At 38.3% G+C, this 18,875-nt stretch overlaps 1 protein-coding gene across 1 annotated transcript; it reads left to right on the forward strand.

Annotated features, from left to right (window-relative positions):
* The first annotated feature begins 1,845 nt into the window (after positions 1-1,845).
* On the forward strand, positions 1,846-5,973 carry LOC139709720 (putative methyltransferase DDB_G0268948). The gene is made up of 5 exons (XM_071621675.1): positions 1,846-1,889; positions 3,055-3,205; positions 4,038-4,198; positions 4,773-4,989; positions 5,758-5,973. Exons 2-5 carry the CDS (start codon positions 3,092-3,094, stop codon positions 5,971-5,973), a joined length of 708 nt encoding a protein of 235 aa, XP_071477776.1. The 5' UTR covers positions 1,846-1,889; positions 3,055-3,091.
* The last annotated feature ends 12,902 nt before the right edge of the window (positions 5,974-18,875 follow it).

Raw genomic sequence — 18,875 nt, forward strand, 5'->3', positions numbered from 1 at the left:
TTATTGTATGTCGCAGGATGTGTGAATGAGAAATAAACGGGGTTATCCCATGAGACTGACACCCATGTGTCATACAGCCCACGAGTTCGACAGCAAATAAAGCCCATGAGTTCGACACTAGGTAAAAACAGCCAACGAGTTCGACAGATACAACACGGGGTTTAATGTGTCGGTCTCGTGGGCCTTGTTTGCTTAGTGTCGAACTCATGGGCTGTATGACTCGTGGGCTGTATTACTCTTGGGTGTAGGTCTCGTGACGTGCACCCAAATGAATGTGATGTATTAGCTTGGTTATGTACGAGACGAGCAGTACCTTCTAAATTGGTTAGATGCCTCTCATGAAAAATGTGTTTGTATCATAGTGTCTAGATTCATGCAGTTCTTGAAAGCGCAATTCCAATCTAATAGACTATACATCCACTCAAAGATAGAACAAAGAATGAATAGAGCATATTATACGGAAATAAACCAAACACAGAATATATGACATTTCTTCTTCTTCTTCTTGCTTATAAGGCAGCAGCAGCTAAATAATGTCCCTCAATTTGTTCAGGTAGCCAAGTTACAGTCTCTGGAGTAGGGTGTGTTAGGTCCATGTTGTCATGAGGGCGGAGATCAGGGCACTCACTCAAGAAATCGGACATAAAAAAACAGTTATTGGTTTCACATGTTTTTACAATAGAGTACAATGATATTTTCGCTCTTTTTATGTAGACATAAGATCAAGGCATCCAGTTTTGGCACTGACATATCCACAAATTGCCATGACAGTAAATGAAATGTTTCTATAGCTTGTCTTACATGTTGATTTGTTGTATCTGTATAGGAATGTATGATATTGCAGATAAAATCAAATTTGATTTGAATTGAATTATAATTATGTTAAATGATTACATAAACATACACTGAAGAGGCGGTATGCCCTTGAAACTTTTCATTATTCGTTTCCGTTAAGTAGTTTATTAAAGACCAGACCTATTCCATGAAACTTAAAGCTTGATTTATATATTCCTAATGTTATTCTCTGCCAAGTGGCTGCCATAAAAATTTCTTTTTGAGAATGTTTGTATTGTCTTATATTGACTATGGGACATTGCTGTACAAATTATGTTTTCCCTGCTACTTAAACTGTATACGGACGATTCAGTCAGAGTAAATAAAATGATTATATTATACACATTACAATTGACATGCGGATATTCTCAATTCTCTCGATTTCAATATCAATTTTAGTATGGATTTTCTGTTTCCCAGAACATTATGAAAGAAATAAACTAAAATAATACAATCTGACAGACGCAGGGGGGGGGGGGGGGTGGGAGGAAGGGTATTCTATTCAGTACGTTTGAGATGTCAGGATGGGAGTATTATATTAAGTTGTCATCACATGGTCATGGTTGTGACGTCCGCTTCTTCTTCTTCTTCTTCTTCTTCTTCTTCTTCTTCTTCTTCTTCCTTTGTAATCCTATAAAAATTAATTTATCCACGATTGTCGTTAATCCACAGATATGTTTGAGGTGCATGTGCTGGCCTATCGTGTGATATTTCGTGCCTTTAACGTGTGATACTGCATGGGGCGTCACTTTTATCTAATACCAGTATACCTTTATTGGGTTTTTATCTTGTTTTAATCGACCTTGCATGCTTAATGGGTCAAGTCAAAATTGACCGGCCAGGAAAGGCATGGAAGGAAGAGTCGGCTGGAAAATGGACTTATTTTTCTTCCGACTTAGCAGACATCGCAATTGCCTTATAGTATGCGCACAATCCTATATTGCCCTTTATATGTAGGTTTAAAGTCCATGATACAGAAGAGTTGGCCTTTGGTTTGCGTGTTCTCAGCAGCTTAAAGATCGATTGCCCTCGTTGGAACTGGGAGAGACTGCCAAGTAAGTATCCGTACCAAAATATCCGAGTATGCATTTACCTATCATCATTCTGTCACGATCCAAGGAATAAAAAACAACATCAACAACAAAACTTTTGGAAGGAAATTGAGATACAGAAATACATAAATCTCTATCCCAAACACTGTGGTCATAGTAACAGCTGTTTCAGTGCTGTTGACAGTTCTGTCTACGCGATCACGTGAAACACTGTGTGTCAATATTAGCGAGAATAGACCGTATATCGTGATATTTCATGCAGTTATTAGCTTTTTGAACACGGAGCAATCTCGTTCAAAGTTCGATAGTTTCCTTGCAAGATTCGTGTCTCGTTCAAAGTTCAGTAGGGCCTACTTAGTTTTCGTACAAGATTCGGAAGTAACTCATCTTCTATTGTGTTCATCGAGACGATTTTATCGTCTAAAGTTGCGCTCCCATCGATATTGTCAAAGGATGTGTGTGCAAAATCTGTAAAGTGAACGTGATGTATTCCTTAATTCTCATTACTGTATTTTCTTGTCATACTCGCATTTTGATTCTACCCACTTATACAAACTTCATGCGATTTCAAGGCAAATATAGACATACGAGCACATCAAGTCCAGGCAACCAATGCGTTTTGTTGCTGTATCGTTTTATTATGATTTATATCCTTAATTGTTAATATTTCATTAAGATGAATAATGTCCCATCATTTCATACGTATGAGGCACATTTAGCACATCTAACATTGTTTATTTCAGTTGCATAATTATCTATAAAGCTTTTAAATATAGCTTAACTTCATTCCTGAGATAAGCAAAATATTTAGAAAAATACTTAAATTGGCAATTTCTTGATTTTTTTTTTCTCGATCAAGTGCAGAGTTGAGTACTTCACCCATTTAGGTCCATCTTATCTTTCTTCACAATATACTAGTATGCAGTAAACTACACAGTGGTCAATCCAAGGAGAACAAAATGATATTTGATGCAACACTGAAAATACACGGAATTGGCCTGCACTAGACTTTCCGGTCTAGTGTATAATATTTTGAAATGGATGATTAAGCGTGTATACAATTCCTGATTTAATTGGTTTAAACATTTTCAGTATGATATTCAAAACTTTGTTAAAAATCTGTTTTAAATTATGTAATCTTTTTTCATATTTAATCTTTCTTTTTCAGACACTTTGTATCATACCACCAGACTGAGGATAATAACATGGAGGCCACGAAGCTTTTTGAAGGAGTTTCTCGGGCTGATGTTTATGCGAAATACAGACCAACGTGGCCTGCTAAAGTTCATGAGAGGATTATGTCATTTCTTTCCACCAGGGTAAGTTTCAACGCTTGAGGGACTAATAAAGGGATTTTGAAAGTATCAAAATGTTGGATTGCAGTCATGTAGTGATATGGTCTTCTTTATCCAGATATCCAGAGTATAATTATATTTAGCCTCTAACAGAGTTGCAATTGCGCTCCAGAGGGCCCTGGTATAACAATGGTTTGCGCATTACAGATCTGTTAAGAATTTCAGGTATACTTATTGATGTATAATAGTGCGTCTTTTTGTTACATGGATCTCTTATTGTTTTCCCAGTCTTTATTAGCATTTCTCTTCGCCATTCAAGCTGACTTACTATGAACATGTGAAATGACTGAGGAGATTTAAAATAATGTTATGCAAGAGAGGAGTTCTTCTGACACCCATTCAACTTATACTTCTCATGACTTTCAGCTGGTAATTGCTGGACTCATGCCTTTTCACTATATCTGTCTCACTCGTAGAAGATTTTGGGTGGCTGTACAGAAAGCAAGTACATGTCGATTAACTTCACCAATAAATCATTAGATGTCAAAGCGAGCAGCAAATTAATCGAGAGAATATAGATTCCCTTATTAGCTGTAATGTGTAATCTGTAATTTGTAATCAAAAGGGCGACTCAGTCTCTTTTCCTTCTCATGTTATGACTGTCTAATAGATGAGGGCAGTCTTAAGTCATTATATAGGATATTTCGAAACTTCAATGTTCAGTGTCTTCAGAAATAATTCGTCACATATCATTGTGTGGAAACAGTGCAATTTTGCCCAGAATATTTAAAATGCCAGTGAAGTGTAACAGGTCGCACAAAAACACCATCGTATTCGAACTTCCCTTGCCCTTCAGAGATCTCCACCATACAAGCTAGCCGTCGACGTCGGATGCGGGTCGGGTCAGAGCACCTTCAGCTTGGTCCCGTGGTTCGAACGGGTAATCGGCTTCGACATCAGCGAAGCGCAGATTGGAGAAGCAATCAAAGCAAACTCCGTGAAGCACGTGGAGTTCAAGTAAGTTCTCGTCCATAGAAGTGTCATTTAACGTTTTTATGCCCACACAATATTGATTTGACTGTGCCGCAAACGACAAAGATACCGACTTAATTCATTTACTGAATGTATTATGTTGTGGATATAATAAATTGATAAGATAACGACATTATCATATCTCCTGTGCGTCGAGTAGATCGTTTCAGTGCATTTTATCGCTATTGGTGGCATGAATTACTTTTCTTAGTTATCAATACAAATTGAATCACTAAAAATAGACGCCACGTGCACATTTTTTCATGCACCTGCAAATTTTAGCAGAATCTTTACTACATAATTTTCCTGCAAAACTTCTTAAACTTGCATTGTGATCCTTGCAATGAAAACAAATAGACATGTTCCTTGGCAAACACAAACAAATAAACATCAAAATTAATGGTGTGGTTTATAAAGTTTTATCCATATTTTTTAAGTTTGGTGATATTGAAAGGCGCATGGGAGTTCCCTTGTTAAATCACCATTATACAGTTGTCTTATACCTTATACTCATTTGTACAAAGGCATCTGTCTTCATGATTGACTATTCACATTGCAGAGTGTCTGCAGCAGAAAAACTACCACTCGAAGACGATTCCGTTGACCTCCTGACTTGCGGCCTGGCTGCCCATTGGTTGGAGTTCGATGCTTTCTGCAGCGAAGTCCAGCGCGTGTTGAAGCCACGAGGGTGTCTTGCTATCTACGGACATGGGGAACCGTGGCTGGACCACCCCGACCCCGATGTCAAGCAGAAACTTACAATAGCCTTCAAGGAGGTCAGGAGCAGTAGGCCTAAATGATGATATCAGTTATGACATACATATGTTTGTAATACTATGATGTATAAATCTGATTTAATGTATAGCAGGCCTATGCGCTTGAAGGCTTAACTGCCGTGTTGGCTGTGATAAATGAAATAATCAGGTTGATAAAGATAATGATAATTTCCGATACTAAATGATCAAAATTATGAAAACAAGGTATAAACCTGTAAACGTACTTGAATCTTGAACCAGTCACCCCATTATTGCTATATTGTATTCAAGGCTGCCGCACTGCGATGTTATATGTCTGCTGAGCCGAAGCAAGTTGGTGACAGTGACAATTAAAAATACCCATTACCCTTCATACCTAGAGTTTTTTCTCTCTTGTATAGCCTTATCGATGATAAAACAGATTATTCATTAGTCTCTTGGAAGATAATAAACATGGACAAAGAAAATTGTTTTCTGTACAGATAGAGACAGCAAAATTATAAAGGTCTATTTTATTCTCTCCTGAGATCATATGTTCTAACTTTATATATATGACGCAAAAAGGAAACCATTTGAGATGATATAAAACTCTTAAATGTGTACTGTATTTTCATGTACACATGTATTTGATTTTTCTTTTACTAAAACTATTATGACTATTGTCATTATTTTTTTTTCATATTGGAATACACCATGTAGTATAGATTATTGCAATAATATGTATTCGTGATGTTAAGAGATATTTTACTGTAAAATTACAAGCTAATCTTCTTGACCTGTGTCCTCCAGTTTGACGTGGATTCGATTGGTCCATTTTGGCACGAGAAGAGACAGATAGCATGTGACTTGTACCGTGACTTCTCCCTGCCATTCGAAGATTCATTAAGGTTCGTGGATGAAGCAACAATCACCGGCGAATCATGGGGCAACCCTGTCTTTGATGATAAAATCAGGCATCAGATCTGTAATGCTAGAGAAAAGTTAAAGTTAATGGAGAAAAGTTAAAGCTGGAAAGACATTCGAAAACAACAAGTATAAACAAATAGTGCTAAAAATAATGTTGACACGTTAGCAAAGGTCGTATCAGGGCAATTACCCCTGAGGGCAGTTACCCCTGGCTAAATACTGGTTAGTGATAAGGCTAGAGAAAAGATTAGGGTTAGGGTTAGGTTTAGGGTTAGGAGTTTGTGTTAAGGTTAGGATTAGGTTTAGGACTAGGATTTGGATTAGGGCCTTGGGAAGGGTTCGGGGCATAATTGCCCAGGGGTAATTGCCCTAGACCCAGCATAGGTGACCAAGCGTCTATTTCTTAGTAACCATTTTATGTGTTTCATCATGATTAATTGACATAATATACAATATACATTTTGATATATACGATAAAGAGAGCTGTGCTTGAATTCTCTGTTTATAAAACAGCGAGAACACTTTTTCCGGTAAAAATTTCATATCATTACTCGAGATTAGAGTATCAGAACATAACATCTAGGAAGAAATACTGCTAATTTATTTGACGTCATTTTGTATGGTTAGAATCATAAAAAGTCTGAAAATTATGCATGACTATTAACTTCCAGGAGCAATGAGAATTCGTATTTTCCAAATAGTATTGTATCAATCTATACATCAATTTGCAATGTCAAGAAATACGGGGTCGGAAGTGTACGTTCCAATGATCTTACTTTCGAGTGAAATGCCGAGGAAGATAGGTGTTTGGCCAAGCTATACATGTATATACTTAGTTTGTTTCTTTTTTCCCATACATTGTGTCCTTTGTTTGCCTTTGCGATGTGAAACTTAACATAAATTCAATTTTCAAAGCCGATACATTAAATAATGCATCATGATCTTTGAAAAAAAAAGACTTGGTGTATAACTTATAAAGCTATTGCAGTAAAAATTGTATCTTGGTCAGATTTTCATTCCCGTTATTCTTTTACCTTCATCATGGTTGCCTTGTTCCGTAACAGAGAAGACAACACAGAATTTCGCATTAACATGACCTTAGCGCACTATCTCGGTTTCGTGAGGAGTTGGTCTGCTTGCCAAATTGCTCTGGAGAAAGATCCTTCGAATCAAAGTTTCCTGGACGACTATCAAAGGAAGTAAGTGAAGTTTGTTGCATCTCACGTGGTGAAATTATCGCTGAAATTGCGGAAGTTCAAGTTCAAATTCAAGTAGATTTATTTCATTTCCAACAAACAAATAATTAGGAATACAATAAATAATGTTCGTATATATACAGATATCAGGAAATCAGTACAAAATGCGATGAAACATAACAACATGTCATGATGTGATAAAAACACAGGTAAATTATCAACAAAGATACAAATAAATAATATATCATTATGGTAAAGGCAGAAACAAAATTGCTGGAAATGGAGGGTACTGCTAAAAAGCAGAGCTTGTAGTATGCAGTCCCCTCATTAAAAAAATGGGAAAAAATCAAATTGAAAAGAAAAAAGGCAATTTGCCTATGCGATACAAAAAGACAGAGTAATACACACATACATGCACACACAAGGCACATTAACAAACACAAGACGGCTCTCTTGTAAGGAAGAAATAATAAGAGGATAGAATGATTAGTGAGGAAGGTATAGTAAGTCCGAGGTAGACAATAAAGGAGGGGGGGGGGGGAATCAAAGCTGTTCTTGAGACAAGGTATTGGGAATTTAACTTTCTTCCAAATCGTGTGAAATCAAACAAATTAGCAGAAAACCATTCTCTACTTGACTCAGAAATATCCAAATATTATTCTATAGGACGTATCCAGTAAGCCCACTGATTCAATTGGTTTACAGCATATTTGTAATTGAAAGAAGACGTTTTCTCATGAAAGACTGCATGAACATTTGAATTCTGTGCCCTGGTTTCAAGTATAGCCTTCTTAGATCATTGCGCAGATTAAAAAAAAAAATAATATATATATATATATATATATATATATATATATATTCTTTTTTTTTAAATAATTTTTTGTATAATAGATCAGTCGGTGTCCTTTTACTGTCTTCATTATTATGGCACCTGTGTCGCTATCTCGCTGTGTATATGAGGTAATAGACCGGGGGCCCAGAGCATTTATTCAGCTGAAAAGGGTCACACTTTTTGATGGTCTCATCATATAAGGATGTGGCCAAGGGTCAATAAAATAAATTGCTGGCAAGTCACATCCTGTACCGTAAGCCTAGGGGCCACAAAAAGGGACCCCGAAAAATCGATTTATTCAGCCGAAGGGGGTCACGGACAAAAGTTGGTGGATATTGTTCCTTTGGGTGTTCTTATCATGAAAACAGCAATGCCAGCTATTTTATCTTGTACGGGGCCCAAGACAGTAGCCCCAAAGGGCCCCACAAATATGGTGTTATCCAGCTGAAAAGGGTCACGGCTAATTTCTTTTGCAATGGAAGTAGTTCCCATCAGAGATATCCAAAACACCAATGCCAGCTATTTTATCATGTACGGGGCCCCAGACAGTAGCCCCAAAGGGCCCCACCCTCCATAGGCCTACGTACAAACACACACAAACGTTGATTTTATTCAGTTGAAAAGAGTCACGGCTAATTTCTTTTGCAATTGAAGTAGTTCCCATCAGAGATATCCAAAACACCAATACCAGCTATTTTATCCTGTACGGGGCCCCAGACAGTAGCCCCAAATTGCCCCACCCCCATAGGCCATACGTACAAACACACACAAACATTGATTTTATTCGTGCAGTTGAGAAGAGTCACAGCTAATTTCATTTGCAATGGAAGGAGTACCCATCAGAGATATCTAAAACACCAAAGCCAACTATTTTATCTAGTACGGGGCCCCGGACAGTAGCCCCAAAGGAGCTCCCCCCCCCCCCCCCCCGGCACACACACACACACACACACATTAGTTTCATTCAGCTAAAAAGGGTCACGGCTAATTTCTTTTGCAATGGAAGTAGTACCCATTAGAGATATCCAAAATACCAAAGCCAGTTATTTTATCCTGCACGGGGCCCCAGTCAGTAGCCCAAAATGCCCCCCCCCCCCCCCCCCCCCCCACACACACACACATTGATTTCATTCAGATGAAAAGGGTCACGGCTAATTTCTTTTGCAATTTTAGTAGTACTCATCAGAGATATCCAAAACACCAAATCCAGCTATCTTATCCAGTACGGGGCCCTGGACAGTAGCCCCAAAGGAGCTCCCCACACACAAAAGCCAGTTATATCAGAGATATCCAAAACACCAAAGCCAGTTATTTTATCCTGCACGGGGCCCCAGACAGTAGCCCCAAAGTGCCCCACCCCCTATATAAGCCCTACGTACAAACACACACACACATTGACTTTATTCAGCTGATAAGAGTAACGGCTAATTTCATTTGCAATGGAAGTAGTACCCATCAGAAACATACAAAACACCAAAGCCAGTTATTTTATCCTGTACGGGGCCCCAGACAGTAGACTCAAAGTACCCCCCCCCCCCCCCCACACACACACACATACTCACACAATAGTTTCATTCAGCTGAAAAGGGTCACGGCTAATTTCTTTTGCATTGGAATTAGTACCTATCAGAGAAATCCAAAATACCAAAGCCAGTTATTTTATCCTGCATGGGGCCCCAGACAGTAGCCCCGAATTGCCCCCTTTTATACCCCCTCCCCCTCCCCCCCCCCCCCCCCACCCCACACACACATTGATTTTATTCAGCTGAAAAGGGTCACGGCTACTTTCTTTTGCAATCGGAAGTAGTACTCATCAGAGATATCCAAAGCACTAAAGCCAGTTATTTTATCCTGCATGGGGCCCCAGACAGTAGCCCCAAAGTGCCCCCCCCCCCCACACACACACACACATATTGGTTTCATTCAGTCGAAAAGGGTCACGGCTAATTTCTTTTGCAATGGAAGTAGTATCCATCGGATATCAAAATACCAAAATCAGATATTTTATCCTGCACGGGGCCCCACACAGTAGCTCCAAAGTGTTTTGCTTTATTCTCTTTATTGTTTGCATCTCTTCTTCTTCTTAAATATGCGCTCCTTCGTCTTCATTTTCTCGACAACGACAACGTCCTCCTCATCATCATCAGTTTTGCTGTTCTGGCAAACATTTTCCAGCGTATCGGCTACGTTCGATTTTAGAGCGGCGAGAGCGGAAGTCGTGCATAATTGAGTCTGGGAAAGCGTAGGAACAGCGTAGCTAAAGCGGCCAACAGCGTTATCGAAGCAGGAATGAAGTAGGAACAGGCCTTGATTTTATACGGGAGTAGAGAACTTAGTGAGAGCGTCGTTAAAGCGGGAAGGTCGTGCTTTGATCAAGAAAGCGGCGCAGCAGCGGGACAAACATGTCGTCGGTGTCTAGTAGAGACTATACTTCCCGTTCTTGTGCCGCTGTTACTACGGTCAGAAAAACCTGGAATTGTTACGCTCATCCCGCGGTATTTACACTGTCACTGCTCTCTCCCCGTTTGAGCTACGATTCAAAATAGGTCAATCTTGATGGGGAGATGGGGAAGAAATTTTGAACCAGTTCAAAATTTCTTCCCGATCTGTAAAATATCCAGATCCAACCCCATCACCCAAACGCTGCTGCTACGATGCTCTCGGTTCCCGTACACTTTTGACGCTCTCTCCCGATCTGACAGATTGAATAGATTGGGATGCAGATCATGATAGTGGAATTACATGTGGGGACACTGGGGGCTCCGTACAGCTATATAACTGGTTTCGGTGTTTTTGATACCTCGTTGAGTACTACTTCCATTGCAAAAGAAATTATAGCAGTGATTCTTTTCACTTAGAATATAATACGGGAGCATTTTCCAGCTACTGGATGGGTTTGTGTTTTACGTATCTCAGCTGTTAATTCCACTGCCAAGGAAAATAGGCATACATGACTCTTTTCACCTAAAAACACTTAATTCATATGGGGTGGGTATACCTTGGGGCTATACCTGTCAAGGGCCCTGCATCCGGGCCAATTTCGCACCTCTTTTAATCGAATTCTTTAATGTTGAATTAAATTTAGCAAAAATTTCGCCTAGATGACATGGTAGTTCAATGTCATAATCTCTTCATTCAAATTTATTTTGAAACATTCACATTACCTCTAACCTTATTCTAAATAACACTTTTCAACTGAAATCCATATATACGACAAGCACCATTCCACTATCCGTTCATTAATTCATAATGATATAGTCACGTGATTACATGCTGCGCTCGTTCATTCAAATTGATTTCTGGCCATCTAATTTAACATGTTCTGCAGTCAATTAAACAGATATGTTCATGCTTGGCCTCTTTACTCATTTTCTTTCATCGTAGTTGTTGTTTTGTAAGCATCATAGCATTTCATGTTTTCGTATTCGTTTAAGAGACTTTGACGCCAGTTTTTTTTTTTTCTAACGTGCTTTTTGAATCCGAAGAAGTAAGAAGCCTCAAATTATCTGGCCTTCACGAGCGCTATACGAGCGGTCGGCCAGTTCCAAGAAGTCAAGGTTATGATCCTCAAAATAATGTTTTTTTTTTAAATAATTCTTTCTATGTCTTCGAGAGATATACGTCTGTATCTATTGTGCTGTCAGGACTATAAAAAAAATTAAGTTAATCTGCATTACTGGTACACGTATATAGGCCTATTATGACATGTATATGAAAGAGAAGGAGCGTTACAGAACAACCAAATCCAGTTATACTAGATAAGAAAATGATACTTTTACTGCTTTATAACAGTAATTCATAGATGAAACGAAAACACACATAGAAAGACACGTTAAAATGATCTGAAACAAAGAAATAGCATGATTTGAATTTGAATGAACACGTTTGGAATTTGACTGTCTTTCGCGAAATTTAATGACTGAAATACCCTTTTCGGCAAGTCAAGGCGAATTTGAATGAACGTAGGGTACCAGCCAATATGAATACCCATTTTACGAATTCGAACCTTCTATCAACTGAACCAACAAAAGTGCGAAATTGGCTGGGAAAACCTAACTGGCTTTGATGTTTTGGGTATCTATGATGTAAACTAAGGCCTATACTTCGATTGTAAAAGAAAAACAACTATGACTCTTTTCAGCTAAATGATGTCATCGTAATTATGTGGGGGAGGGGCACTTTATGGCTACTGTACTGGGCCCAGTACAAGATGAAATGACTGGTTTTCGTATATTCTGTGCACTATACAGAAGTACAGTTGTATGCTTCCTTTGCAAATTTCTTGAGTGTTTTGCTACTGTAACCTATAGGACCCCGTATACAGGATAAGATGGCTTGCTTTGGTGTTTGTGATATCCCTGTTCAGTAGGCCCTGATATTTACGTTACAAAAGAATTTGTAAGACCATTTTCAGCTGATTCACAGTACATGTATAATGGATGGGACACTGTGGAGCTACACACAGAGAAATTACGGTTCTAATTTGCACCCTACAGGGTGCATATCGTTGTAACACCAGCGGCTCCATTTAGGGTTCTATTTTGGGGGGTGCTTATTTAGCACCCTATATTTAACACCATATATGGTGCATATTTGCACCCCTCCATTGGGTTCCCTTTCTGCACCCAATAGGGTTCATATCGTTGTAACACCAGCGGCTCCATTTAGGGTTCTATTTTTGGGGGTGCTTATTTAGCACCCTATATTCAACACCATATCTGGTGCATATTTGCACCCCTACATTGGGTTCCCATTCTGCACCCCATATGGTGAACAAAAATTCAGATGCAAATTTGCTCCCTTTCTGGTTCATATCGTTGTAACACCAGCGGCTCCATTTAGGGTTCTATTTTGGGGGGTTCTTATTTAGCACCCTATATTCAACACCCTATAAGGTGCAAATATGGACCTCTATACAGGGTTCCCTTTCTGCACCTCATACCTGCACCCATTATGGTTCATATTGTTATTGTTGTAATTTTGCACCCTATGGGGTGATAAAGTCACCGCAATATAGGATGCAATACAATTTGCACACGTCTCTATATAGGGTTACCTTTCTGCACCCCATATGGTGAAAATTATAACCTTTTTTTTAAACCAAAATAATCATATACTGGATGCCTTCACTGACTTCACAAACAATTACCTACTGTCTACTGGATGCCTTCACTGACTTCACAAACAATTACCTAAGGCAACACTCCAGACATGACGCAAAATAGCATGCATAGATTTACACACAGTTTCTCAGTCAATTAAATCCACAATCTTTCGAAAAATGAAGTCAGAGACTTCAATTCAACAACAAATAGAACATAAACATGATGAATACAGTGCATACTTACATATAAATTATTAACATTTTAATATATGTCTAATGGAAGAGGGACAAGTTAACAGCGATTTCCTTTTTCATGGTTTACTTTAAAGTGAACATCAAATATACATTGTATTTCTACAAATTCTAATACGAGATGCATATTTTGTCATAAAAAGGGCAATGTAAATCAAAAATGTATGAAATTTGGTCAGTACATTGAAAAAGAAAAAAATATTTGTTCTTTCCATCAAATGATTACTTTTTCTTCTTTTAAAGGAAGTTACCACATTGACAAAAAGCACTAATTCTTTTTATTTAAAAAATCCCTGAAGCTTGTGCAGAGTAATAGTAAACTATGTGACAAATATCTTTCACATTGTCCTTCTACTTCTAGAATGGATCATAGATATGTACCTTGAATTTACCGGTACATCTTAAGCACCTTTATGTGTAATCAAAAGACGCTCTTATGACGCTCTTAGACATTAACAGCGATATGTCAGCTCTGATTTCTCGTACACAAGTTATTGCCAAAACAATGAAGGGTATGGCAAAGTTCTGTCATATATATTTGAAACTCACTACTTGTACTGACATATTCCATCCAATTCCAAACTTGAGAGCTAGCGAATGTGCGCCATTATACAATTAGTATACTTCACATTTTGTTTTTCATATACAATTACACCAATGATAAGAAAGGTGAAAAAAAGAATCAAAAAATGAAGAATGCACATCTAAATTTGGTTACTTTTTTATGCACACAGCTAAAGATATGTCCCAGTTATAAATCTTGGGCAGAATAGCACATCTGAAAACACTTTTCATTGCATCAAATTAACATTAACAATTCCACAGAAAATGTAACCTCAGAAAGGGAAAATAAAGTTAACCAATCAGTGGTATGACAAACTGGACATAAAGAGGAAGGAATATGTCTTGTGAGACAAGTTTAAAAACAATTTTTTTGATACATTGTTGTTGTTTTTTCAAGCGATGGAAACAAGAAGCACATTGTACTCAGTAGACCATAAATATAATTACACAATGTATGCAGTTTAGCCCCAACATTCAAAATATTGTAAAGAGCAGTCGATTTTTCACATTCATAAAGCAGGTATTGGTATTGGCACCATCACAAGCATAATGATCAGAAGCAAAATATATTATTATTACTATCATCATCATTATTATTACTACTATATTATTATTATTATTATCATTATCATTATTACTACATGTATTACCATCAATATTTTACAGAGATTTATGATCATGCATGAGAAATACCTCAAGTGTTGATACAGTCTCACAACTCTTCCAATCATTTTAACACTTAATTTTCACCAAACCTTACACAAATATATCAGCACTTTATACAACCTACTTAAAGAAAGCTTAAAATTATAATCAGAGTTAGAGGGCAAGTCCACCTTCATATAGACCTACATGTGGACTGAGTGAATGCGCAGCAATAAGCCAGTCCGGAGATAGCTCATGTGCACATAGGTACAACTGACCTTTCATTTTTCTCAGTTGGTTAGGCACTTCGCTCAATTCAAAGTGACATAATGCAGCAGCTTGCCCACCATAGCCATTTATGGAACTCATATTCAAACAAAGAATGAACCTAACCAGTGTAGATGAAGTGACCAGTATGGTTCGTCAATCAACACTTAGGGAATCATCTATTTTATTAAGTGCTGTTTTGAATATGTTAACAAACTTTTTTTGTGTGTTAACATTGCCAAATACCAGGCTTGCTGTCAAGTGGATGTACTGGCAGGCACCATTTATAAGGATTCCATGAATAATCCTAGCATTACAGATGCTTATCTCAGTGAAATTAAAAAACCAACCTGTCTCTCGGTACAAATAACCTTTTTCCGCACATGCTCAAACTGGTACCCCGAACTGGCTTATACTATTAGAACACATCAGTAAAAAAAGTGAAAAGCGGACATTCAGTTCAAAAGTTAATAATCTTTAAATCATTTGTGCAGTCGCAGCAGAGTGAGAAGAGTTTATGATGTCACATGCGTAGAACAATTCAAGGAAAACCTAAAGAGAATTTCACTTTTTTTTTTCTTTCAGGTAAAACATGCACATTTCCTCAACAAGTCACTGACGTATGTAAGGGCAATGATAATACATGTAGTTTCTGCCTTCTTAAAGAGTGAAGTCCAGTGTTCTTTTATATGCAAAAAAAGTAGATATGATATGTTGAGTTTTCTCAGGTTTTGGAACAAACTCTATTTTTCAATCCTTATATACATAAAGGGTTTGTGAGAAAATCATGCTTCTGTCAAGTGTCACAAAGCTACTCCACTTATGACATTGCATTGCCAGAGATTGCCCAAAATTGGCATACATTGTGTGGCTGTCTACTACAAAAAACAGCAGGCGACTTATTTTTTTTTGTTCCCTACTTAAACAATCAATTCAAAGTGTGCATGTGTTATTGAAGCACTGAGGCTATCGATGGTGAAGAAATATCTAATATATGAACAATACAAACTAACCCCATCTAGCATGAAATATAATGGAAAGCATAATTTGAGTATTTCATATCCATTAGCAGATTCATATTTTCATCCATAATCCACCCCCCCCCCCAAAAAAAAAGAAAAAAGATAAAAGTGAATAGAAGTCAAGTTCTCTTTAGGTTGTGTTTAAATTTGTAATTTGCCAGTTCGTTCTCTTGTATTTTTCTATTATATATTTCTTTAGAGTATTCTTGTAAATATTCAAGCCCAGTGCAATCTAAGAAAGGGAATAACCTGACAACAGTTTAGAAGACAGAATAAATAGTTATCGTTATCTATGAAATTAGACATTTTCACATATATTTTGCAAAAAAAAAATGCTAATCTTCATTTCATGGAGTGGCTTCATGCTCACCCTCGGCTAAAAACAGGGAGGTGATTACTTTCTGGATTAAAATGGAAAGATGTTTCTAGAGCCGTGGTGTTTAGCAATTCTAATGGGGGGGGGGGATTCAATGTGACCCGTCTCAAATTTTATATGGTTTAAACATACATGACATAGCCTATGACATAGGAGTCTCATTATTATGCCTCTGCCCTGAATGGTACCGGAGGCATATGTTTTCAGGTTGCCTGTCTGTCTCCCGGTCTGTGCGGATGTATCTACGGAAAAATTGATGGGCTTTCATCAAACCTGGTTCAGGGATACTACATGATGCTGATGATCTTATTGGCTTTTGGACTATATCTGCTAAAAGTCAAAGAAAATTTGAAAATAACGTTTTTGCTACTTTTCTAGTCAGGGAAATCGGTGTACTCGTGTGTACTGGTTGGTTGGCGCATTCAGTTGGGTACAGCAAGGTTTCATCCTCTGCTTTCACAGGAAAGCCGACTCCCAACTTCTTGTTCTCGTAGTCAAGGTATATCTGATCCTCTGCTTCAGCAACCTGCAGCTTGGTCTTCATAGCTAATCTCATCTTACGCTGCATAAGTCGAAACTCCTCGAGCTCTAGTTTTTGATGCGTTTCTATAGCACCTGCTTCAGCTGCCAAATAGTATGCCCTTCTGGCCATCACTCTCAGAAGGACTGGCATGGCTTCCACACTGACTCAACGAGGAACCAGGATTGACATCCTGAACATCTTCTATCTCCAGCTCTGGCATCCTATATGGCTCACCAGTCTCTCGAGGTTGACCTGCATCACTCATCCTGAAGACCATTATTGAACTTGATGCATAGTGAACTCGATGATGAATAATCACAGGTCCCTTTGGCCCAGTATGAGACCAAGCTAACACCATGCATCAGCATGGATCAGCAAGGCTCAACCTGTAATTGAATAAAACAAAGTTCAACATACAATCAATATTGGAATATCTACCTGCTAAAGTATGGGATCAAGTAGTTGTACTTCTGAAGTGATTTACTGTTTACATACCTTGTTTGTGTGACTTATTTTATGTCATGTCTAGCACATGCAACTTCTCCAGTAGATATTATCTAAATTCACATATCGTGTATCATTGCTTATGCTCTGTGACTATGGCATTGCTAATTTATAACACACATTCTATTTTCATTGATAGACAACAAGGAGTCAAGGCCAACCTAAATTTTCTGACTTCAATCTTCATACATGTCTTAAATTCTCCTAAATGAACCAGGAACGCTATTTTTCTTCATTAGGCACATCATACATGCCTACATCGTTCTTCGTGTCAACTTCACAGAAACCAATATCCAACTGAGCCTCAACTCGGCTCAAACGTAATAATTCCTATTAACGAATATGATGCGACTATATCCGGTCACCTATTTACGTACGTACCTTGGTAACTGCGTCCAGCAGCCCCATACGCATAGCGTAATTACGCTATGGCTATGCGTATGGGGCTGTTGGTCGTAGTTAGTACCTTGGTTGAGGCTTTCCGTATTACTGTGCACTTTCATTGACTTATTCGCTATGCTTTACTGTATGTACCTGATATGTATGATCGCACTTCTGACATGTTAGTACACATGTACCTCGATACAACTCTTTTCGCATCAGTTTTCACCACTCAGCATTCGATTAGCATAATTCACACATATCATCATCGATTACTGTGAAATATTTTCAACGGAATTATAGTACAACTATCTACTCACAACGTTTGGCTCATCAAAAAGATTAATTCATCATCCCAACCTCACGGTCGTCTGTCCATTTCAAACGAGGAACGTCAGTAGTATGCACGTACGTACGTATACCGCGCGACCAACGGCGTGGCGTGCGCATGCGATTTTAGCTTTGCCATTGACCAAGTGTATGTGCTGAACGGTCCACGCGTGCACGCATAATACGTGTACTCTATGATAACGTCATTGAAATGATATTCTTGATCCCGGTGCGAGAAGAAAAAACAAATGTTTAATTCAAGTAGTATTTTTTTTAGTACAGTATTACTGATGACACTGTTACTCTTTAACAACGTGTAGTTATATTTTCAATTAAAAATATACGATAATATCCAAAAATAGTGTGGCATTTCAAGCAAACACCATTCAACACCCACATGTCAGCTTTCGGGAAAGACTATGGAATGGTTCCAAATTCGAACCCTTAAGACTTGGCTCCCTTTAGGGTTCGGATTTGCACCCCTACACCCATCCCGAACCCTATAAGGTGCCTTTTAGTTAGATTTGCTCGTAGGGTGAAAATATGAACCCTAATAGAACCCTAATTTCTCTGTGTGTACTGTCTGGGGCTCTGTACAGGATAAAATAAGTAGCCTTGGTGTGTTGAATATCTCTGATAGGTACTTCTTCCAGTGCAAAAGAAATTACCCGTGTTTGGGGCTATACTGTCCGGGGCCCCGTACAGGATAAAATAACTGGCTTTGGTATAAATTTTGGATATCTCTGATGGGTACTACTTCCATTGCAAAAGAAATTAGCCGTGACCCTTTTCAGCTGAATGAAACCAGGGAGGTGACACCTCCCTGATGAAACTAATGTGTGTGTGTGTGTGTGTGTGTGTGTGTGTGTGTGTGTATGTGGAGAGGGGGAGGGCACTTTGGGGCTACTGTCTAGGGCCCCGTACAGGATAAAATAACTGGCTTTGGTGCTTTGGATATCTCTGATGGGTATTTTACTTCCATTGCACAAGAAATTAGCCGTGACC

Source organism: Diadema antillarum, unplaced genomic scaffold (assembly GCF_040938485.1).
Source record: "Diadema antillarum isolate AM-2024a unplaced genomic scaffold, OU_Dant_1.0 seq00001465_RagTag, whole genome shotgun sequence".
In the NCBI taxonomy this organism is placed as follows: domain Eukaryota; kingdom Metazoa; phylum Echinodermata; class Echinoidea; order Diadematoida; family Diadematidae; genus Diadema; species Diadema antillarum.